At 39.0% G+C, this 25059-nt stretch overlaps 1 protein-coding gene across 5 annotated transcripts in view; it reads left to right on the plus strand.

Moving 5' to 3' along the window:
* The window catches only part of cpxm2 (carboxypeptidase X (M14 family), member 2), a 216595-nt gene that overhangs the window by 152402 nt on the left and 39134 nt on the right, over positions 1–25059 (plus strand). For 3 of the 5 annotated variants that reach the window (XM_062474747.1, XM_062474748.1, XM_062474749.1), the window contains 2 exons: positions 19795–19894; positions 22525–23352. In XM_062474747.1, the coding sequence (XP_062330731.1) occupies positions 19795–19894; positions 22525–22820 (396 nt within the window). In that variant the 3' untranslated portion in view covers positions 22821–23352. Of the gene's footprint in view, positions 1–19794; positions 19895–22524; positions 23353–25059 lie in introns of those variants that run through there. The other 2 variants (XM_062474751.1, XM_062474750.1) reach the window with 2 other exon arrangements.

Genomic DNA, 25059 nt, shown 5'->3' on the forward strand with positions numbered 1-25059 from the left:
GCCACAGTAAATTCCTCGTCTGTGTGATGTTTCTTGGCGAATAAAACCCATTCTGAAAAGTATTAATACCGTATTTCTTCAAATAAACGCTGCAGCGTTTATTAAACAACATTCATTTTTGGTGCTGCGTTTATTCGAGGGCGGCGTTTAATTAGTAAGGGTGATCTTGTGAATTGTAGCTGCAGTGCAGCCATAGACAACTTCATTGCTGGCATTGTGACAAATGAATCATGCTTCTAAAAACGCAGGTTTCATTTACTACCGCTGACCTCCTTGTTTATTCTTTGTTTGTCTATTAGTGCGGCAACTCCCTTTCTCATTGGCTATCAAGGTGTGCGTTGGTAGTACAACTGTCTCAAATACAGGTGTTCTACATTGTGTAGAAATCTGAAGCAGCATGCCTAAATGTTCATACACGTTAGCTTTCAAACAGAAAGTTATGTACATGTGTAATAAATACTGGGGTTGAATTTAACCAATTAAATAACCGTTTTCAGATGTTTTTGGTGTGGCGTTTATTCGAGGGCGGCGTTTATTCGAGGGCAGCGTTTATTACACAACGTTACACATCATTTCTTGCAAGTGTGTGAAACTGGTATTTTTACAGACTGTATTAACACCGTAGGCGTAAATAATGCCTGGATCGTCATTGTCGTCCATCTTTAGTCGAAGCGAAGCTGGAGAGAGGATGCAATGGGAGATTTCCTCCAGTAAGCTAGATCTACTGCTTCAAATTGAAAACGGAGACGATCTTTTAATTAAAGACAAGTATTTTAACGTCTCTTGTCAATATCGCCAATAAAAAGTAAATACTCTTCAGTTAAGAAGCATTTGTTTGTAGCTAGGTAACGAACGATAGTTATTTCAGGAAAAAGATCATATTTCGAATCTGTTTGCTGTTCTACATTGCCCACATAATTACGTATATTTCATCAACTATACAGGCCAACATGGCCTGTATCTTGTATTGAAAGTGCTCGAAAATTCTAATGAAGTGAGGTGGACTGAGAAAATATATTTATTAGTCAAAGCGGAGCCAGTGGATGTCGTGGGAGATTTCCTACTGTGTTAGATTTACTGCTTCAAATTGAAAACGGAGAAGATATTTAGTGTAAAGACAAGTTTCTTAACATCTGCGTTCAATATCGTCAATTAAAAGTAAAAACTTTTCAGTTACGAAGCATTTGTTCGTAGTAACACCAGCTGCAGGAAAACACTTTTGTGACCCCAGTTTGGCTGTTCGTGATGGTCAGCTATGACAGTCTTGAGCCTCGATTTCTGTGAAACTTGCTAAAAGAAAAGTTATCTAGCTACATTATGTACCCCTTACAAAAAAGAAGTATATTCAAGTATATTATAAATATACTAAAATATGGATAGTACACTTTTAGTTCACTTTTGATGTACTTTTAATGAGTATGCTTTGAAAATAGTTCACTTTTGATATACTTTTAAGAATTATGCTTAGAAACAGAAAATGGTATACACTTCTGGAGTAGGATGTACATTTTCTATCATTATACAGCAAAAACAGTCAAAATAATTTTAAAGTACATTACAGGTTACATTTTTTAGATCCATCTCATTCTAATTATTCATGTCTAGGAAAATATATTATGCATTGCACATTGAATCTTTTTTGGTACTGAAGCTGTAACCTTAATTACTGCCAAAACATTTTGAAGCCCTATACTCTTATATTAATAATGATCAATTGGAGTATTAATGGCAAAAACGAAAAAGCTGCTTGAGAAAGAAGCAGACAGAAGGGTTGCATTATGCATTTGAAGGTTATACTGTCGAACTGACTGAAGAACGAAATAACAATGTGAAAAAAAATGAAGATAGCGTGGCTCATTGGGTCCGTGTAGGTCCGTGTACTTTGCGGCCAATGGATTTTCGTTTTGAAATTAGAAAACCAAAAAGCGGGAAACAAGCTGTTTCCCGACTACCATTTAGAAATAGGAAAACAAAAAACGGAAAAATACCCATTTTCCGTTTTTTGTTTCGATAATCGAAACAAAAAACGAAAAAACAACCCGTCATCTGATTTTCTTTGATGTGCTTAAACATGGAAATCGGGAATTAAAATAAATCTGTGAATCCGTGTATCATTCGTTCTTTCATTTTTCAATTGAGAAACCAAAAACGAGAAACGAAAAACGATTGTTTTTCTTGTTATTCAATTGAGAAACCAAAATCCAAAAACCAAATCCAAAAACGGGGCACTAATCCGTGTATCATTCGTTCTTTCATTTTTCAATTGATAAACCAAAAACCAAAACCCCCAAATTATTCGTTTTTCCGTTATTCAATTGAGAAACGAGAAACGAAAAACGATTGTTTTTCTTGTTATTCAATTGAGAAACCAAAATACAAAAACCAAATCCAAAAACGGGGCACTGACCGAAAATGATTTAGAAATTGTGTTTTTGGTGACCCGGAAGTTGTTACTCATACGCCCGTTGGCTGCGCGCAGTTTGCAGTGTAACCAGAGCGAGAAACCATGGAAACGAGCGTCCACCAGAAAACACAAGGAAGAATGTAGATAGATCCCAAACTTGAAATGGAATGTTTGCACTTTCAGTGTATATTTTGTTGTATGTATTGTAATTGTGTTTTTCATGCCAACAATGTTAATAAAATGATCAAATGCATTCAGTGGCACTCATAATTTCTCTTATTTTCACCGAAAATGTGGTTAGTGGAAATTCAGATTGTTACCATAGCCACATTGGCTGGTGATCAAAAAAGTTAATTTACAATCCTGATGACAACCAAAAAAATCGGCAGGACCTTCCAGGTTAGCCTATCTATTTTGCCTATAAACCCAGCGCTGCGCTAAGAGCCACTTGGAGTAACAGTGGTGTCGACACCATGGCTGCACGTTTTGTTCCTCTAAACAATATAAAACTCCATGATTGTTTGAGTAGGCTATCTAGATTAAGAGACATTAGTGGAATACACAAAGAAGTCATTTGGGTCACAAGTTCCGGGTCACCCAAAACAACATTTCTAAATCATTTTCGGTCAGTGCCCCGTTTTTGGATTTGGTTTTTGGATTTTGGTTTCTCAGTTGAATAACAAGAAAAAAAATCGTTTTTCACAGGCTAATGTCATGATGCTAATACTTCAGTGAAATAGTAGACTACTGTTTCCGAAAATAGATGTACTTCCTTAATAATATCTGGTTATACTGTACATTACATTTCACAATTGTGTTTCAGATCACAAAGTAAAATGAGTAAATAGTTATCACCCTGGCCTCTTTGCTTGTGGCGTTTCTGCAGCTGCCTTGCAGTAAACCTATAGTTAGCCTAGCTATCCCCCAAGTTAACAGATGCGAAACGAATGTTCTGCTGCAGGTAGTCACGCGTGTTTTTCGTGACGTAGTGACGTTAGTAACGTCAGTGACTGTGGCTAGCAAATTAGCCACCGTTAGCTTCACTTTTCGCCACAAAAACTTAACTTCAGCCTAAACCATGCAACGGAACATAAATAAAAATACAAGCAACTCAATCGCTACCAAGACGAAACTTTTGACACCTAGGTTGTCTATGTTGGCCAAATATTGACAAAGATTTAGGGGGGCAAAAATAAATAATAATAAATATATATGTGAGAGAACAAAGGTTGTGCTCTCGCCGAAGGCTTGAGCACACCCAATGAGAAGACATCATATTTCATTCTACACTTCACTCGTATTTTGAGTTGTAAATGAGCAGCAAAAAAAGATGCTTTTAAATCTATGTAATATTTATAAATAATAAGTAGGCCCTATGCATTTTTATATAAATAAATATCTAATAAATCTAATAAATATAAATATACAGAAATATCAGTTGGAAAAATGTCATTAAAAAACGGACCCCTGTGCAACCGATGCAAGCAAGCACACCCTACAATTTCCCCAGAAATTGTACCCTCTCTAGTTTCTCTTATTTTCACTGAAAAAATGTGGTTAGTGGAAATTCTGATTGTTACCATAGCCACATGGTGGCTGGTGATCAAAAAAGTTTATTTAGAACCCTGATGACAACCGAAAAAATCGGCAGGACCTTCCAGGTTAGCCTACCAGACGGTGATGGAGGAGGTGAGGATGGACTCAATGATGGCTGAGTAGAAGTGCACCATCTACTCAGCCATCATTGAGTCCATCCTCACCTCCTCCATCACCGTCTGGTACGCTGCTGCCACTGCCAAGGACAAGAGCAGACTGCAGCGTATCATCCGCACTGCTGAGAAGGTGATTGGCTGCAATCTGCCTACCCTCGAGGACCTGCACACCTCGAGGACCCTGAGGCGAGCGAGGAAGATTGTGGCCGACTCCTCCCACCCTGGACACTCCCTGTTTCAGTCACTCCCCTCCGGCAGAAGGCTGCGGTCCATCAGGACCAATACCTCACGCCACAAAAACAGTTTCTTCCCTTCCGCTGTTGGCCTCTTCAACAAGCCCAAGGGACCACACTGACTCTAATGACTTCTTGCTTAAAACACACTGCTTTTTGCACTGCATTACAAAATGGTATCTTGTACATTTGTATCTTTTGTAATATTTGTATTTTTGTATTTTTATATTGTAATTTACGGCAACTTATATTTTATTGTATATTTAATTCTATTCTAATCCCACTTAGTACTGCTAGTTTATGTACCCTTAGTATAGATAGTCCACATATTTAAATTTTAGGTATATGTTTATTGTATGCACCTTCCTGCCAAAGCAAATTCCTTGTCTGTGCAAACTTTCATGGAGAATGAATCCCATTCTGATTCTGATTCTGATCTATATTTGCCTATAAACCCAGCGCTGCGCTAAGAGCCACTGTGAGTAACAGTGGTATGGTGTCGACACCATATGGCCGCACTGGAACGTTACTTTGATGTAATTATGGATTTATTTCTAACTGGGAAGACGCATAAAGAGATTTCCAAAACTCTGCAGCAGATGGGAATCCATCCATGTATATTTTGTTGTATGTATTGTGCTTATGTTTTTCATGCCAACAATGTTAATAAAATGATCAAATGCATTCAGTGGCACTCATCATTTCTCTCATTTTCGGTCAGTGCCCCGTTTTTCGATTTGGTTTTTCGATTTTGGTTTCTCAATTGAATAACAATAAAAACAATAGATTTTGGTTTCTCGTTTTTGGTTTCTCAATTGAATAACGGAAAAACGAATAATTTTTGGTTTATCAATTGAAAAATGAAAGAACGAATGATACACGGATTAAAATAGTGTGTGGAAATCTTCTTTCTCAATTTTGCATAGATTTTTGTGTTGTGACCCGGAAGTTGCTCCCACGAGCTTGACAGTCACTCTGGTCCACATATTCAGGATGTCAGCAGAGGGCGCGCTGCCATTTGTATGGAAGCAAATCAGTGACATAATGTTTAGAATTTTAAAAGGCATTGAATACTTAGTATTGAAATTTAAACAACACCGAATTCACATATGAATATATATTTAAATGAAGAAAAAAAAAAATCTGACCCCAAAATTCAAGACTCGGAAATTCAGGTTGCTCAAATTCGAGCTCCCCAAAAAATTCGAGCTTAAAAATTGAGCCTATCAACTTCGAGCCTAAACATTTCTCTTTAAAAATTTGAGCCTTATGGAACAATAGGGTCATTGTAATCAATAGGAAATCATTGTTGAAATATGATTGATATGAAAAGGGCATTGTGTTTGTGAATGATGTTATAGATGTCTGGTAACCTTTTGTAATATAAAGCTTTCTTCGACAAATATAATTTAAACTGTACTTATAGAGAATACAACAAGATCTGTAAAGCAAAACCGATACCATTATTACAGTTAGTTCAAAGCACATTGTTATATGTAAGAATAAGACCCTTACCAACTTTACCAAATGTTTTTATTTATGATTGTACTTTATTTGACAGTAAATGTAATAATACATATATTAGTGATGCTTTGAAATCTACATATTTTTTGATAACAGAGGATTGTGTGTACAGGTTCAAAATATGGTTGCATTGTCCATAAAAAAAAAATAAAAAAAACATTTTAAATTCATTAAATGGCCCATTTCCCCAAAAGTCAAAGAGACTCACTTTTAAATAATTTATAAAACATATCCGGTCGTTGACTTTCTTAGAAAAATATTCAAATTTGTTGTAGAACCTTCTTTATTTTGTGAGGTGTCTGATGAGACTCTGGAACCATGCTTCAGTCCGATGTAATCCAATTTTGCATTGAGGCTCTATTGCTCTGCGAGCAATTTTATCGTTCATCTGCTCTGCTATGCGGGTCCGTGTACCTTGTGGCCATTGGTTTTTCTATTTTGCAATCCGTGTTGACAAACGCAAAATAGGGCCGTAATATCGTTTTGTCACTTTAGTAAGTCGAACACACATTTAAGTATAACGGCTTGTTTTTGGTTGTTTCGTTTTTTTGGGAATAATGAAATAACCATATAACACAAATGGTATAACGAGCCATTAATCGTTGTTTTGATTATTCCATATCCTTTATGCTGATATCTGAAAAAGATGAAAAATAGGCTCGTAATATCGATTTGTCCATTTCGGAAGTCAGAACCAGATGATGGGGAAATGCGTGGTATCCGTTGTTTTGTTTTATTTTGGAATAACGGAATAACCATATAACACAAATGGTATTACGAGCCATTTGTTTGTTTGATTATTCCATATCCTTTATGCTGGTATCTGCAAAAAATGAAAAATAGCCTCGTAATATCGTTTTGTCCATTTTGGATGTCAGAACCAGATTATGGGGAAAGGCTTGGTTTCCGTTGTTTTGTTTCATTTTGGAATTACGGAATATCCATATAACACAAACGGTATAACGAGCCATTTACTCATTTGTTTGATCGGCCGTATTATGCATACTGGCACAAGTGAAAAAGAGAGAGAGGGGGAGAAATGTGAAACTATTGGGGGTGTTATTACTTGCGAACACCAGAGGGCAGCAACGACTAGCTTTGAAAAAAATGTTCCTGTGATCTGCAGGCCTACAATCTTGACGACATGGCAGCAGGTTCTTTAGTAGAAGACACACACACCAAACTGAAGGCACATGTTGACCGCGTTTGCTAGTTGCTACTTAGTTCATAAATCTTTGATGAACCCAAGTTTCTTTAATATATATTAAGTTTCTTTAATATATATTAGAAACATTACAAGACGGGGCTCCAGTGTGTGTTCAAACAAGGCCAAAAGTGCCAGACGGTATCAATCACACCCGTGCAAGTAACACTCCACGCCCCAACCCTCCCTCCCCCCACCTAAATGACGCTTTCAGTTCTGTTGTACGTCTTAATGAAGTGCATTGAGGCAATCATAGTAAGAAAGTTGAGGTCATGTGGGCTACCTTTGCAGTTTACATAGACACACAACTGACAGAGGCACTGTTGTGGATACTTTTTTCAAAGTTCTGATCATATTCTATGTCCAAATTCAACTTCTTCAAAGTCCAAAAACAGTACGGAGCAGCAACGAGAGGGTTCCCAGGAAAATCTGATTTCCCTTTTGTCTGTGCTTCACCTTTTATATCCAACAAATTACACCCCTGAAATTTTAAAACAGATCTATTGGCCTACTACAATTGTAAATATCCTACGACTTCTGCTCCAATTGGGCCTTGATGCAATGCCATCAAATAGTTTCTGCTGTTTCTGCCACGTTTTTGGGGACTAACCAGGGACCAAACCAGTAACTTGTGCCCAGTTCCTCTATTCTGCCCTACTACATGTGTTTTCCAACACCAGTTGCAATCAACCCTGGGTTATAGCCCTTCACCATTGCATGGTGCCATTCATTCTTCACAGGTCACACCCATCAAGTCAAAGTGAATAGTAACTGGTCCAACTCCCATGTCCAAGCCCATGGTATCTGTGGAGGAATACAGTCATCACACTTGTCAAACCCTCCCCACACAAGTCCAATGACGTAATAACTTTCGTGTAAGCCCATACTATAGCAGTTTGCAGATATACAACACAGATGAGACTCAGGAGAGGGAATTAGAGATAATGGTAATGGGAGGGTGTTGCACTTTTCTGCTTCTCTTTTCTGTGTTCAAACAAGGCCAATAGTGCCAGACGGTATCAGTTGAAAAAGACAATCACACCCGTGCAAGAAACCCTCCCCAACCCTCCCCCCACTTAAATTACGGCTTTCAGCTCTGTTGTACGTTTTAATGAAGTACATTGAGGCAATCATAGTGAGCAAGTTGAGGTCATGTGGTACCTTTGCAGTTTACATAGACACACAACTGACAGAGGCACTGTTGTGGATACTTTTCTGTTCTGATCATATTCTATGTCCAGATTCAACTTCTTCAAAATCCCAAAACAGCACGGAGCAGCAACGAGAGGGTTCGCAGGAAAATCTGATTTCCTTTGTCTGTGTTGCATCTTTTATATCCAACAAATTACACCCCTGAAATTTAATGAAGTGCATCGAGGCAATCATTGAGCAAACTTTCCCTTTTTATTTATAAAAAAACATAATATTATTCTCATGCAACTTTTATTCAGTTTGGATTAAATGTAGAGTTAACTTGACCCAAAACATTACATTTACATCTATTCAATTTTGCAAAAGGCCATTGTAGGGACAATACAATTGTTGTCCTTACATCCATCAATGTACAACACGTTTTAGCCTACATCAATGCATTCATACCCTGTGACACACAATTTAAAAATGTCCTTTGAAAGAAAATTTCTGTTCTGCTTGTGACGATTTGAGTATCAGCCTACACTTCTGTGCTTAAAGTTAGTATACTAGCTTTAGGGGGGGGGGGGGGGGCAGCAGTTACATTGGGGCCAGAGGTTCTGTTAGAGGGGCCAGTTACATTAAACATTATTGTTGTCATATAGTTTTCTTCACTGCAGTGCAGGCATTAACAGGCAAAAGCAGTGGCACCCCCAGAAATGTTTTATAGGAGTGGCCAGATGGGGCCACTGAAATCCTGGGGTGGCTTTCCAAAATCACAAGTCATAACTGAATTTCAGCAATTGTATTATGCTGTTGTAGTATATAGGTTAGTTGAAAACATCAGTGGACTGGGGAAGGGTGACAGGATCTGAGTGTGGAGATACGTGGATTTATATGCCGGAATGTTTTATATACAGTACACAGTCATCTTTTGTGCAGGATACAGAGAGAATAGAATATAGAGACTTGTTTAAACAATTGGAAAGCGTGAGAAGGTAAAGAAGTGAGTGGAGAAAAGAGAAGCAGAAAAGTGCAACACCCTCCCATTACCATTATCTCTAATTCACTCTCCTGAGTCTCATCTGTGTTGTATGTCTGCAAACATGCAGTCATTGGACTTGTGTGGGGAGGGTTTGACAAGTGTGATGACTGTATTCCTCCACAGATACCATGGGCTTGGACATGGAGTTGGACCAGTTACTTTTCACTTTGACTTGATGGGTGTGACCTGTGAAGAATGAATGGCACCATGCAATGGTGAAGGACTATAACCCAGGGTTGATTACAACTGGTGTTGAAAAACACATGTAGTAGGGCAGAATAGAGGAACTGGGCACAAGTTACTGGTTTGGTCCCTGGTTAGTCCCCAAAAACGTGGCAGAAACAGCAGAAACTATTCGATGGCATTGCATCAAGGCCCAATTGGAGCAGAAGTCATAGGATATTTACAATTGGAGTAGGCCAATAGATCTGTTTTAAAAGTTCAGGGGTGTAATTTGTTGGATATAAAAGGTGAAGCACAGACAAAGGGAAATCAGATTTTCCTGGGAACCCTCTCGTTGCTGCTCCGTGCTGTTTTTGGACTTTGAAGAAGTTGAATTTGGAATATGATCAGAACTTTTTAAAAAAAGTATCCACAACAGTGCCTCTGTCAGTTGTGTGTCTATATAAACTGCGAAGGTAGCCCACTTGACCTCAACTTTCTTACTATGATTGCCTCAATGCACTTAATTAAGACGTACAACAGAACTGAAAGCGTCATTTAGGTGGGGGGGAGGGAGGGTTGGGGAGGGTTGGGGAGGGTTGGGGGGTGGAGTGTTACTTGCACGGGTGTGATTGATACCGTCTGGCACTTTTGGCCTTGTTTGAACACACACTGGAGCCCCGTCTTGTAATGTTTCTAATATATATTAAAGAAACTTAATATATATTAAAGAAACTTGGGTTCATCAAAGATTTATGAACTAAGTAGCAACTAGCAAACGCGGTCAACATGTGCCTTCAGTTTGGTGTGTGTGTCTTCTACTAAAGAACCTGCTGCCATGTCGTCAAGATTGTAGGCCTGCAGATCACAGATCACAGATCACCCCCAATAGTTTCACATTTTTCCCCCTCTCTCTTTTTCACTTGTGCCAGTATGCATAATACAGCCGATCAAACAAATGAGTAAATGGCTCGTTATACCGTTTGTGTTATATGGATATTCCGTAATTCCAAAATGAAACAAAACAACGGAAACCAAGCCTTTCCCCATAATCTGGTTCTGACATCCAAAATGGACAAAACGATATTACGAGGCTATTTTTCATTTTTTGCAGATACCAGCATAAAGGATATGGAATAATCAAACAAACAAATGGCTCGTAATACCATTTGTGTTATATGGTTATTCCGTTATTCCAAAATAAAACAAAACAACGGATACCACGCATTTCCCCATCATCTGGTTCTGACTTCCGAAATGGACAAATCGATATTACGAGCCTATTTTTCATCTTTTGCAGATATCAGCATAAAGGATATGGAATAATCAAAACAACGATTAATGGCTCGTTATACCATTTGTGTTATATGGTTATTTCATTATTCCAAAAAAAACGAAACAACCAAAAACAAGCCGTTATACTTAAATGTGTTTTCGATTTACTAAAGTGACAAAACGATATTACGGCCCTATTTTGCGTTCGTGAACACGGGTTGCAAATTAGAAAAACCAATGGCCACAAGGTACACGGACCTATGCGCCCTCTGCTGACATCCTGAATATGTGACTGTCAAGCTCGTGGGAGCAACTTCCGGGTCACAACACAAAAATCTACGCAAAATTGAGGAAGAAGATTTCCACACACTATTTTAATTCCCGATTTCCATGTTCAGCACATCAAAGAAAATCAGATAACGGGTCGTTTTTTTGTTTTCCGTTTTCTATTATCAAAACGGAAAATGGGTCGTTTTCCGTTTTTTGTTTTCCTATCCCAATTTTGGTTTTCTTATTTCAAAACGAAAATCCATTGGCCGCAAAGTACACGGACCTCATTGGCTGGTCAATTCCCATAATGCAAGGCGGTAAATAGTGTTAAAATTTGCTGATAAATTTGCTGTTTGTTCGAAATACAAATGTAACTTCATGAATTTCGTTTTTTAAATGTGTCTGCTTAGAATGTAATGTTTTGTTGCGTGGTAATTGTCATTATTGTGCTGGTTTACCATTGTAACCGCGAGTTAAAGGGGTGATTGATTGAAAAACCGATTTTACCTTGTCATAGTTGAAAAATGACAGTTTGGTGTGTAAAATAGACACAGTGAACCTCAATCCATTGAAACCTCTTTCCTATCAAAATTTCACTTTTTGAAACTGCAACTTGCAAACGCTAGCTTTTGAAACAGTGCAAGTTGTGACGTCACGACTTGCAGCATCAACTTTGTCACGCCCCAAAATTTACATTTACCCGCCCTCTGGTTTTCTGGTGCAGGAACATAAACGGAGGTCGTGTAGATCTCCGACACTTTTTTAGCTAGCTGCGCGCTGCTTTGTACATCCACAGGAATTACAAATAAAGTTAATCAAGATAGTTTTCAAGATATTGAAAATGGAGCGCCGTAAATGCAGTTTTCCAGGCTGTACCGAGAATCCTGACACTTTTCACCATCTTCCCAAATAACAAGACACTACACAGGCATGGCTGATGTTTATCTATGGGAATATCCTTATTAAGTACGACGCTAAAGTATTAATTTGCTCGGACCATGTCACAGAGGAGAGTTTTGAAAACCTGGGACAATGTAAAGCAGGATTTGCTATAAAGCTGTTGCTGAAAAGAGGTACTGTTCCGACCTTAGGTTCATCACAACCGCAAGCTGTATGATGTTGTCGCTAACAGTTATTAGCAATGCTAACGTATCCTGCCTGTATCTAGCATCGGCAGAATGTGTGATGATTTAGTTTACTGGCAATGGGGCTAACGTTATTTCTTAATTATTTATTAAATAAATAACCCATGTTGTCATGTAAATCTACAATTCAAGATGCATGTTTGTCCAGATCTATTTTTCAGCAAGATAGCTAGAGCTAACTGAAGCTGAGTTGAATCACGATAGTTTGTTTGCTAAGCTGTAGCTAGTTCTAACGTTACCCACCTAAGTCGATCCTGTTTGCTTGCACAGGGATCTTCTACGCTAGAGCTACGTTATAGACAAACATCTGCGATTCCCGTCGAGTCAATGTTAGCTAGACTCTAGCTCATCTGCTTTTTATTAACGCTGATTTGCAAGGAATGCAAGAACAGCTAGATAGCGAAAACACCTAGAGTAGGCATGTAAACTAGTTTAGCTTGCTAACGCAAGAGCATAGGTAATGTGTGATTATTTAGTTCATTGGCAATGGGGCTAACACGTTATTTCATGTTCCTGACTGTGTTTCATTCGATTACATAACCCTTACATGTAAGTCTACAATTCACGATGCATGTTTGTCCAGATCTTTGGCAGGTTATTTTTTATTGAGTTGAATCACAATATAGTTTGGTTGCTAAGCTGTAACGTTCTACCCACCTAAGTCGATCCAGTTTGCTTCGACAACAGAAGTGGAAACAACTAACGTAATCATTTCAAATGATATCTAGTCAATCTGTTGAAAACAGTGTTGTGTAGAGACAATAGATTTATTTGTATGTTTTTATTTCAAGTCTCCACCTTCGTTGTTTCAGTGAGTGTTGGTCGAGTTGCGTCTTTGCTCCACAGCTTCACTCGTTGTACCAATCAGCGCACAGCTCATCTATATATTCATGAGCATACCATAAAAGGAGAAAACCTAGCGTTTTTTCCCGGTAAAATTTAAGAGGATGTGTCAGGGGGCATAGAACAGCACCCGGGCCATTTTCAGCCCAACCAATGTTACATACCCTATTCAGAGACCTTAAGGAACAGTGTGAAATACCCCAAAACCCAGTCAATCACCCCTTTAAATGACTGTTACGTTTCATAAGAAGAGCTGGATTATTATAAAGTTAGTGCATAGCATACACAGTTAATTGCTTCTTTCAGCTAAGAATCTGCAGTGTCACTTGACAAGGGCTTCTTCTCGCGAAATGACGCAAGATTAGCGGCCCCTAAACATTTAAATACATTATTAAATCATAGTAAATTGACACTTATTAAGTTTACTTATGAAGTACTTACATTAATTGAAAGTGCACTAAGTCACTACACAGGCTACTTTACAGTATTCAAAAGTTAACCTCCAATACACTATGTGTACTTTAAAGTGTACTAAATTACCTAAAAAGTGGGCCAATTCAGTTTACTTAGTACAAAAATAGTATATAAATAAGTACACTGCTAGTATACTTTAAAGTACCATGATAATAGTATACTTTTTATACTAAGTATACTTACAAAATAAACTTGAAGTATACTTCTTTTTTGTAAGGGACACTTTAAGCTCAATGTACATACTTTGTTTGGCCAATTTGGTCGATTGTGGAAAAAATTTGAACCGTTTTTAGTTACGGAGAGCCATCGCGCTAGCTTGATTATGAGAGGAATTGTGTTTCCACGCATCACTTCAGTGGTCATAACTTTGAAACAAAATAGTCTATCTTAAATCTGTCTGCTGTTCTGAATTCACCACAAAAGTACTCACGTTTCATACACTTATCCTCCATCTTGTATTGAAAGTGGTTTAAAATGAGGTTTTTCTAAAAATGTATTGCAGACGGAGAACATTTTTGTCAAAATGGCTCCGTGAAATTGTTTTGATAAAGAATTATTTGCCTTACATAATCATACAAATAGTTATATCATTAGAAAGCCCTACTTCTTGTCTTCAAAACGGTATGAACAGTTCAGGTATATTATTTGAAAAAGTATGCATATTCAGGCAGGAAAGTGTTAAACAGTATAAAAATGTACTCGGTGAGAAACAGTTCTGTCAGTACTTTATGATGTCACAATGGAATTTGACTTGAAAAGTGTTATCATTGAGAAAAGTCATAGCACACTAGAGCAGTTCAGACTTTATCAAATAAAGTTTGAACAGTGTTTCACACCGTTTCTAGCTAACAGCGTGAAACTAGTTAGACAGCAAAAAAAAGCGGTCGGAAGAGGAATAAAAATAACTTGAAAGTGCATTTCCTGCAGAAAATGCGTTGGAATGCTTAAAGCTGAAATTATTTTTTACAAATTGCTGAAAATACAGAAATTAGAAAATACCCGCAAGCTGAAATTAATTAAAAAAATGTGTGAGTCACACAAAAGAGGCAGTGTGGAATCTGAACTGCATCATCTAACGATGCTAAAAGCTGAAATACAATGCGGGAGAAGCTGAAAGCTGAACTGTTAAACTGTAGAAGTAGTAGAAGAAGTAGAATATTCGTTTTAGTAGCTGAAATTACAGTTGGGATAGTAATAGCTGTAGCAGATACAGTAGTATCAGTGGCGTAGTAGAACAAAACAGTTCCATTAGCAATAGTAGTAAAAGAGATATTAGCAGCATCTGCAGAATTAGTAGTTGTAGTAGTGGCATAAGATATATCAGCAGGTGCAGTAGTTGTAGCAGCACTAGTAGTGGTAGTAGTTGTGGAATCACCACAACTGTGGCTGTCTGATTTGTTGCGTGCATTCATTGCAGTGTCGCTGAAGACTCATTTCGGTTAATTTACAAAGAGGCCCTTTTTTGTTTAAGATTTTAACTTTTTGCCTTTTTCCTCTTTTTTTAAATTTTTTTGGAGCTGCCTGAAAATAAATCTGAGACTCGTTAGCCTAGGACAAGCAGTCTGTCTGTGTGCTAGGTATACATAAGGTTCAATGTAATTATTGATGACTGTGAACTGAAATATATACCTTTTCAACACATTTCTGACTCTTTGACTGTTTTGTTAATTCTATCTGCTATTCCAAGATTCATTTCACTCTGTCTGACATGGTAGTGGTCACCTGGCGCCCAACTTTAACAAGTACTATGTCTGTGCGGTCAGAAATACGACTCTACCGGCAGTTTCAAAAACGTGTTCCTTCTGCTTTCCTGGTGCGTGTCTGTTTGGTTGCCACGGTGAAGCAGCATTCCTACAATAAAGATTCAAAGAATAATACTTGGAATGCTGAAGCAGCAAGGGCGTAGGTTTGGTGTCAGCTTTGGTAGGGACACTGCCCGGTACCCTGCCCGGTTTTATGGAACAGCCTTGTTTTTTTATTCAACATCACATAATTCTCAATCAAAAAGTGCTGACATAAGGGCGGATTCCCCCAAGGTCCTTCAATTTCATTGCTAATGCATGGAAATTCTTAACGAAATGCCATGACTAAGACCTCACCTGAAGCCCTGATGGTCCAGCTGCTGCTTCCTCAGCCTGCACTATATCTGCACTGGATTTCTTAGTTTCCTGAATGAATTTTAAAATAATGCCTTAATTAACAAAATGACCTAATGATAAGTACATAAAATACATTTGTTTGTTCAGAAATTACTTTTTTATATGTAGGTAATTGGTTCAGGTTTTATGGAGCTGTACTAGGCCTACATAATCTGTACTGGACTTCTGAGCAATGAAATAATGCATTAATGAATTATATGATGCATACATTTGGGCATCCCAATTTATAGCACCTTTTTACTACCTACAAGTATAAGTGTGAATGATAACATTCATGGGTAACATTGTCTAAACGTCCCTTAAAAAACAGCAGTTTAATGCAATCTTTACCAAAATGGACAATTCAACTTCTCACCTGAACCCCTGATGCTGATTCATCACCAACCTGCTCTACATCTGTAGCTTCAGGGTGCTGTTTTTCCTGCACAGTAATTCATCAATTTAATACAGACACTATCCATGTTTAGTTGACTGCTGACATTGGTCGAGATTACAGGGATAGCCATCTTACTATCCAAGGGATCATATAGGCCTACTTATTACCAGTTAATATCACTTTTGAGTTGCTAGCCTGCTGGTACTAGGCTAAACTAGCACGGTCCCATTATGTGGGTAGGTTAGCTTTATCCTTCTGGCTGCAGCAAGACCTGCTGCTGCTAACACACTGGTCGAAAGATTGCAGACGATAGGGATAGATTTAATACAAGCAAAAGTTACATGCTCTACTACACTAACAGCTTTCAAAACACGTTTCCATTGTAGAATGGGTGGCGATGTAAGGCTTACAGGTTTGCGCTAACTAACGACCTTCTCTTGATAGCTCCTTACTCTCTGGGTGGTGAAAAAACTTCTGATATCTCTGATGGGTGACATTTTCCTATGTACGAAGCACAAAAGGGTCAAAAATATCAATGCTGAGACCAAACGAAATACTAATATGAGGCTTTTATTTCCTCGCGTAGCGTTATTTAGTAGTTTACCGTGTCAGACTACGCGAGCGTCAACGCCTGGTTTCATTGAAAATGAATTGGAAGCCGACGCCGCGCGCCGCCCGCTCCGCTGCAGTGTGAACGCACTGTTACGCTGCGTTCACACTGCAGCGTTTTTTAACGCTCTGCATCGCTCGCCTTCCCACAGTACACCACGCTTGGGGGCATGTTAGACAAGTTAATACAGAGTTGTAGTTCTCTATGGTCACTGTTGTAGTCATGGCCAAGCGTGCAGATTTGGGTTCATGTACTCACTATATCGATCAAAATACCACTTTTACACAATATTTATGTAAGTGCAAGATTTTACTAGTGCAAGATTACAGTAGAATACATGTTACGCCACCGGTCACTCAACCAGTCGTTTGTAGGCTGGGCTAGCGAGCTAGCAGTGGCACAGAACGTAATGTGACGAGACTGAATTTAAAAGTAGGCTGTAAAAACACACTAGGAACAATGACGACATCGGCAACCATGCACCGTGCATTATTAGTTTAATGTAATCTTTAAATTCAGGCTCGTCACATTAGTAACTTTGTTCTGAACAGAACTGGGTGTGCAGACACATACGAAAAGTTTCTCCTCCATCTTGAAATTGTGAAACCTAGAAATGTTTATCATGACCAACGGTTGCTACGTTACAAGAAACAAGAAACCAATCCGATTGGCCAACGCTAGCGTTTTCACGCTCCTCATTTGCATAAAGTTGAGAAAATCCAACTTGCAACGCTCCGCTCGCCTTCCCACAATGCCCTACGCGAGCGTCAACGCCTGGTTTCATTGAAAATGAATTGGAAGCCGGCGCCGCCCGCTCCGCTGCAGTGTGAACGCACTGTTAGGCTCTGTTCTCGGCATTGGTTCTCGGTCATTTATCCCCCTGGCAGTATTTCCTAAGTTTCCCATGAACACTGTGCCGTAATGCTACGTGATAACGTTTTATACGCCCATTGGCTGCACGCAGTTGAAGTGAAACCGGCGCGAGAAACCGTGGAAACGAACGGAGCGTCCACCAGAAAACACAAGGAAGTAGTAAAACGAAGCATAGCGGATCATAGGAGGTAATAAGAGCTAGCTAGAGTAGTAAAGTAAAGTATAAAGTTAACTTAATGCGGCGGTGGTTAGGACAAACTTCTGGGGTCGAGAATGGGAACGAGGCAGGGGATGCGGATATTGATAGCACTAGAGAAACGAAGAAAATAAAATGTAATGCCAAATGGCTGACGGGTCGGGAATGGCTTGTGTTTGACAATGAAAATGTTGTCATGTTTTGTAAGGATTGCCGCATGTAGTCTACGCATAAGAAAAATTGTGTTGCTTACTGACACAGTCTAGTGTAATGTAAATACACTGTTCTTAATAAAGAGTATATTAGGTTTAATTAATGCCTGCTTAGGACAAAACGTTACTGTAAATGCATGGGCAGGAGTCAATCTCATGACGCGAATGGACGTTTTAGCCATTTACAATAAATCGTCCTTACTGATTTCACATACCCTTGCATCATACTTCTGTGCTTCATTTTACTTCATTTTCTGTGTTTTTCATGCCAACAATGTTAATAAAATGATCAAGTGCATTCAGTGAAACTCATAATTGTTCTTATTTTCACCAGAAAGAATTTGGCTAGTGGAAATTCTGATTGGCTGGTAACTTTAGAAAGTTACCAGCCAAATTGGCTGGTGATCAAAACAGTTAATTTAGAACCCTGATCATCTTGTCTCGCAGGCTCGAGGGCGCATTGGTTAACTTGGAAATTTATTTTTCACTTTTCTGGGTGACAAACATAGTATATATGATATACGAATGAGTTTTGCAAATATATTGTTCAAAATATTTTCTTCGAAAATTAAAAAAATATTGGTGGGGATAATTGTGTCTTTCCCAAACTTTGCTTGTGACTAGTCCCTATGGACCCTATGCAAACCTACGCCCTTGTGACCAACAACTAGATAAGTGCATTTCCTGCAGAAAATGCGTTGTAATGCTGAAAGCTGAAATTATTTTTTACAAATTGCTGAAATTGTTGTTATTCTGCATACTTATTATTTTGCTATCAATGCTTATCAATGCTGCTTCAGCATTCCAACAATAAAAATAATAAGTATGCAGAATAACAAGTGTTTTTGCTTCCAGCAAACACACTAATAAAAATAATAAGTATGCAGAATAACAATAGTGTTTTTGCTTCCAGCAAACACACTAATAAGTAGGCAGAATAACAATAGTGTTTTTGCTTTCAGCAAACACACTAACTATAACTCAAACAGAGCTCTGCCACAGCTCAACTCAAAAATCAACTCTCTAACCACAAAACACACAGAAACAAATGACTCTTAAAGGGGAACGGATGATGGGGAATCTGGAACAGGTGTGATGACGTGATGAATGATTGATGAACGATTGGATGTGTCCAATCGTTCATCAATCATTCATCACACCTGTGCACATCCGTGAAGTAGGAGAATGAAAACAGTAGGAGGAGACGGAACACAAAACAACAACACAAAACAGAAAAAAATACATGCAGGGCATACATAACATGTATGTACTTAACAAATACTGATGAACCAGAGACTGGACCTCCCAGACACAGGTGTTTTTATACTACAATCACTTGACACACATCAACTGCTCACTCAAGTGCTCTCCATTTCACTAATTGTGACACTGCTTTACAGCATCTTTAACTAGCTGGACCTCTGTTGAATTAGGTCGGTCACTTTAAAGGGGGTAAATATTCATGCAAACACTTATTTACACTATATATTTTTAATTAGTTGACATTAGTTTGTAAAAATGTGTTTTCACTTTGACACGAAATGAGCTTTTTTGCAAATTCTTGTCAAAAAAGCCAAATTATATGGACCATGATTTCATGGTTAAAAGCAACAAAAGTGGAAAACATCCAAGGGGGGTGAATACTTAGAGAAGTGGAAGGCACACCAAAACACTTCTCAAGTTCTTGAGAAGTGTTTTGGTGTGCCTTCCACCACCCCCCCCACCCCCACCCCAAAGGTGGTCTGTACAGAGATGGTGTTCTAACTGCCTTCACACACACATCTACAGACACAGTTTTGTTTGTGGGTATTAGCTACACACACACACCCTCCACACACACACTCACATGGGTTATTGCATGCTACTTTCTCAGAAGAAGACATAAAACTGTACACAATGTTCCTCACAAGCCCCTCTGTTGCACTCTGAACACCTCTTCTGTATAGGTGCATCGGGGAATCAAAGGCATTGTGAGAGACGTCCAAGGGCGGGGTATTGCAAACGCCATCATCTCCGTGGATGGGATCAGCCATGACATTCGCACAGGTATGACAAATGTATGTGAACGCACATAGAAATACCAACACAGGTGAAACTTAAATGCTCCTTTTGACAGTGAAACTAATTGGAGTAACAAGAAGAACATGTTTGATGAAGTACATCATCAATGGTAATTCACTTCACTTCTCAACAACAGTAGGAGATAAAGCAAGTATTTAATACTAGGCAACTGCAGCCTCCCGGTCAAGATGCAAAATCTGTACACCACGGAACATCAGCTCATGTTAGAAAATGAGCGAAGCCTAGTTCAGCGATGGCACTCATCACTGAACCTGTGTTAGCCTGCTTCAAGCCCATTGGGCCACGTCTGATAAGGTGGCAATATAATGCAGCACGGATACATGTACACTCACTCCCGGTTGTTGTAGTATCTGTGCTGCTGCCATTCTCCACCATCCCCATTCCCCCTGTGTTGTCTGAATATTACTATCCATCAGGGAAGATTATTACTCTATTTGCTTCCTGCCTCATATTGTGCCGTATTTCTTCGAATAAACGCTGCAGCGTTTATTAAATAATGTTAATTTTTGGTGCAGCGTTTATTCGAGAGCAGTGTTTATTCGAGGGCGTCGTTTAATTAGTAAGGGAGATTTCGTGAATTGTAGCTGCAGTGCAGCCATGGACAACTTCGTTGCTGACATTGTGACAAATTAATCATGCAGCTAAAAAAGCAGTTTTCATTTACTACTGCTGACCTCCTTGTCTATTCTTTGTTTGTCTATGAGTGCGGCAAATCTTTCTCATTGGCTATCAATTAGGTGTGCGTTGGTAGTACAACTGTCTCAAATACAAGTGTTCTACATTGTGTAGAAATCTGAAGCAGCATGCCTAAACGTTCATACACGTTAGCTTTCAAACAGAAAGCTGTGCAGAAAGTTATGTACATGTGTAATAAATACTGGGGTTGAATTTAACCAATTAAATACGTTTTCAGATTTTCTTGGTGCAGCGTTTATCGAGGGCGGCGTTTATTACACAACGTTCATTTTTGGTGCGCCGTTTATTCGAGGGCGGCGTTTATTCGAAAAAATACGGAATGTATGTTGCTCTAGCAAACAACATACATAGGTAGAGGCAGGTAGTGCATCATACATCCACTCCGCCAAAGTCTATGTCTATGGTTATCAATAAATGGCCAAATCAATATGTGAGTGCCTTGACTGAACTAGAGATGGGCATTATGCTCTCTATCCTCTAAGGCTCCATGGATTTGATTAGGGGATCAAATGTGCCTCCAATCCAAGCCAATCCTGGATAACACCTAAAAAGGTTGCATGACTGAAATGCTTTTGTTATCGGAGCAGAAAATCAAATATTTTCTGCAAGCGGTTATTTTTCTTGAAATCCAGTACAAGTCAAGCTTTTTTCATAAGAAGCCTCAGTTCCTTCATCCCTCCACAGACAGGTTTAAGTAAGATTCTTGATCAGTGATAAGTATAAATAATTGATAACTATAAAAAAACTAATTGGAGTGCCACATACTCTTAAAACTAAGATCCTTAAAACTAAACAGTCTCCTCACCAAGCAGTTAAAATAAATAAATAATCCTTCTGTAAATTTGAATGTTCTTGAGTTAATTGGAATTCTGCGTAGCCTTGGCAAGGGGTGGTAAGACATGTCAACATAAAACATGTATGATGTTTTCCTAGACTTCTTCAAAACAGAAAGTTCTTAGAGATTCCCATCAGAATCCTGTTGGTAAAGGGCACAAACACAGATTGTTCTGAATGAGTCCATCTCAGTGTTGAACGTGTGGCTTTTTGTAGAAACGATAGATTTACTACATTGGTATTTGTAATTAAAACCACACACTATCATCAGTTGGGCAATAGTCATGCAGGCAGCAGAGAAAAGGTTTGTGAGCGCATGTTTGCATGTGTGGGTGTGTGCATTTATGGTTGCTTGTGTGTGTGTGTGTGTGTGGGGGGGGGGGGGGGGGTGTGGAAGTGTAGCTGTCATCACTGTGCCTGCTGTATCAATGGTTGAGCATCAGTACACAGCAACTTCACATTCCAGAGTCCACACAATGCTCCTGCTCAGAGAAAGCGAAGGCAGGTAAATCCAGGATAACAGTGCAGACCTATTTTATCCTGAACAGGAATACAAAGTTCCTCCTCTTAAGAAAAGTAGAGCACCCTACTATCCCTCCTTCTGTTTTCACTCAAACATATTCCTGCTTTATTGTGCCGGCTTTCGACTGTTGCCACACATACAGAGTTTTTAATTCTAGGAGCACAGTAGCATATAGGAACATTTACTTTGGGCTAGAAACACTGATACACACATTGATGTCAACGCTTGTAATTAGTCCATCTAGAGTAAATGTGCATACATTTGAGATCTGTGAATGGTTTGTAATAATGGCTTAATTGTTGTGAGTATATTGTCTTTGCATGTATGATGTGGTCTTGATGTGATCAAAATACTGATTGTCTGGCATAATCATGAATATCTTTGGTCATGAGTTGACTTTACAAAAGGATTCCTCTCTTTCTCTCTCACTCACTCACTCACTCACTCACTCACTCACTCTCACACACACACACACACACACACACACAATTTCAATGCTCACACACACATGTATTCACGAATGTGTGCATGTGCTCCAAAGCCTCTGATGGTGACTACTGGCGTCTTCTGAACCCTGGGGAATACAGAGTGACTGCCAGGGCGGAGGGCTACAGCCCTAGCAGCAAGAAGTGTGAGGTGGGCTACGACATGGGCGCTACCCGGTGCGACTTTACAGTCGGCCGCACCAACCTGTCGCGCATCAAAGAGATTATGGAGAAGTTTGGCAAGCAGCCTATCCGGTTGCCTGTCAGACCGTTTCCAATTCGCACTCCCCAACAGAGACGCCTGGGAAGGGGGGGCCCAACATCTAAGGGAGATGGAGTAACAGGGGGATAAGATGGTGCAAGGCCAAAGCACAAACATGGTTCTCTGTCCATCTGTTCTAATGGAAATGCATTCTATGGTCACATTGATTCTATCATGTTTCATTGGTCTTTGGTTGTGAACTCTACAGCAACTGTCATCAAAGTGGAAAAGATGGGGAGGGAGTTTGTAGGTCTTTATTGGTTGATTGCTCAAAATAGAGTGCTGTTCTTTTAATTATGTTCTCTCTACTTGGTACTCATCTCATTTTGAGTATAGCTTTTACTGACAAAGTGGCGAAAGCCTGTATAACACCTCAAAGTTGAGAATTCTCTTCCTCCAGTCATGTTGGTGTCTGTCAACATGAATTTCCCTACTAACTTATGCAACTCCAGTATTTCCTTAAGTATTAATAAAATATTTTACCAGTAATCACAACACAGCAAGCAATCTTTGAAATTATGTTTTGGAGCAAAGACATTCAAGTTTTTTTTGGGTTGTTTTTGGGTTGTTTATTTTATATTGCAATCTTTTGTGCATTCTGAAATTATTTAATAAAAGTGTATTTGAAAAAAGAGTCATGTCTTCTCTTGTTAGATTGGTTAAATAAACTACATTAAAACATTTTTACTTAGATACTGTCAGGGTGTGAGGAGGGGTAGGACCCAAATGCAAGGGAGTACACAGCCATACTGAAAACAAAGGGTTTATTTCCGAAAAAAATCCAGGGACACAGATAGGGTACTCACATAACAGGAGTAGTAATGACAAGACAAAGACTGGACACAAAACAGAAACCTAAATACACAGAACCAAACGACACACAGGTGGACACAATGACGCTAACGAGAACGAGACACAGGTGAAGACAATGACAGGGAAACACTAGGACAGGGCAAAACCAAAAACAACAGGGGGGCACGGCTGTGGCCATGACAGATACACAGCAGAGCCATAAAGCTGCTTTATGAAAGCCAAAGTTACTTTGACAACCCTATTTAGGTGAAAGGTATGATGAGAACAAAACGGCATTCTGTAAAACACTGGTCTTTGTAAGTAAAACCACACACTATCATCCGTTGGGCAATATATTATATATATATATAAATATAATATATATATTTTTTTTTATATATAATAGTCATGAAGGCAGCAGAGCAGAGAAAAGAGTGCTGTGGTGGTGAGGGGGGGGTACATCATTTCAGAATTTTTATGGCTAAATGCAATAGCTAAGCAAGTTGAATAATAGCTTTTTTTAATCTGTGATATTGTATTCTTCTATGCCAGAATACAAGTTAATTTTCTCCTGCTAGGAAGTAGGGTGTATTATTCTGGACTATTTGTTTAGTACAATGTACATGTGATATATTTTGTTATTCTACAGTTGCCACAAACAACAAAAGAAAAAATGCATTTTAGTGCACACTGCCAACAGGTCCACAGCAGGGCATTTGTAGTGGCACTCCAATGGGGGTGCTTGGCGCAGTGGGTCTAACAAATGTGTGCACTTTGACAGTTGGAGACTGTGGGTAGACTCTCAGCTGTGATTAAGCCCAGTGCCGGGACCATGGAGTGTGAATCAGTGTTTGAAATCACAGTCATTTACAACTGGGGCCTCCGCTCCCATTTCTGTTTCATTACTACCAACATTTTGGTGTGAATAGGAAAAGCTTTCCTCAAGTGCTCGCAGGTGGTGGGCGATTCAAATTGTGTTTTTATAAATAGACAGTGACTGAAACCCAGTGGCGGGCCATGCATTTCACGCGTAGGCCTTCAGCGACGTCATACTTAGTCCTACCTAAATTACTACACCTCGTAATACCATCAATATGACACCACGGCTCGAGAAGCCATACAGAATCACTCTTACACATTACATCACCTTAGGCTAGTCGAGCAACACTTAATTTCCGGAGCATTTAAAATCAATAAGCTCGCATTCACAATTAAGAGTAGGAAACTAAGATCACGAATACTGTCAAAACTCAAAACAGCTGTAATTCAGTCCTATTTTGACATGTCAAGGTGATTGTGGTCTGAAGATAATCTGTCCCAAATTTGGTGAATATTTGATACATTTTGTAGGAGGAGTAGGACAAAAACATTTTATTAATTCATTCAAAATGGCGGCATCAATTCGGCTGGTATCGCAAGTTAACGTGTCAGACACGGGATTGCCCCCCTAGAGGTTAGAGGACACATATCTACAAAGCACAATAAATCTGACTCTTCTTGAGTATAGATCCCCTGAGAATGAAACATTATCATTACC

This window comes from Osmerus eperlanus, chromosome 12 (genome assembly GCF_963692335.1).
Source record: "Osmerus eperlanus chromosome 12, fOsmEpe2.1, whole genome shotgun sequence".
Lineage (NCBI taxonomy): Eukaryota > Metazoa > Chordata > Actinopteri > Osmeriformes > Osmeridae > Osmerus > Osmerus eperlanus.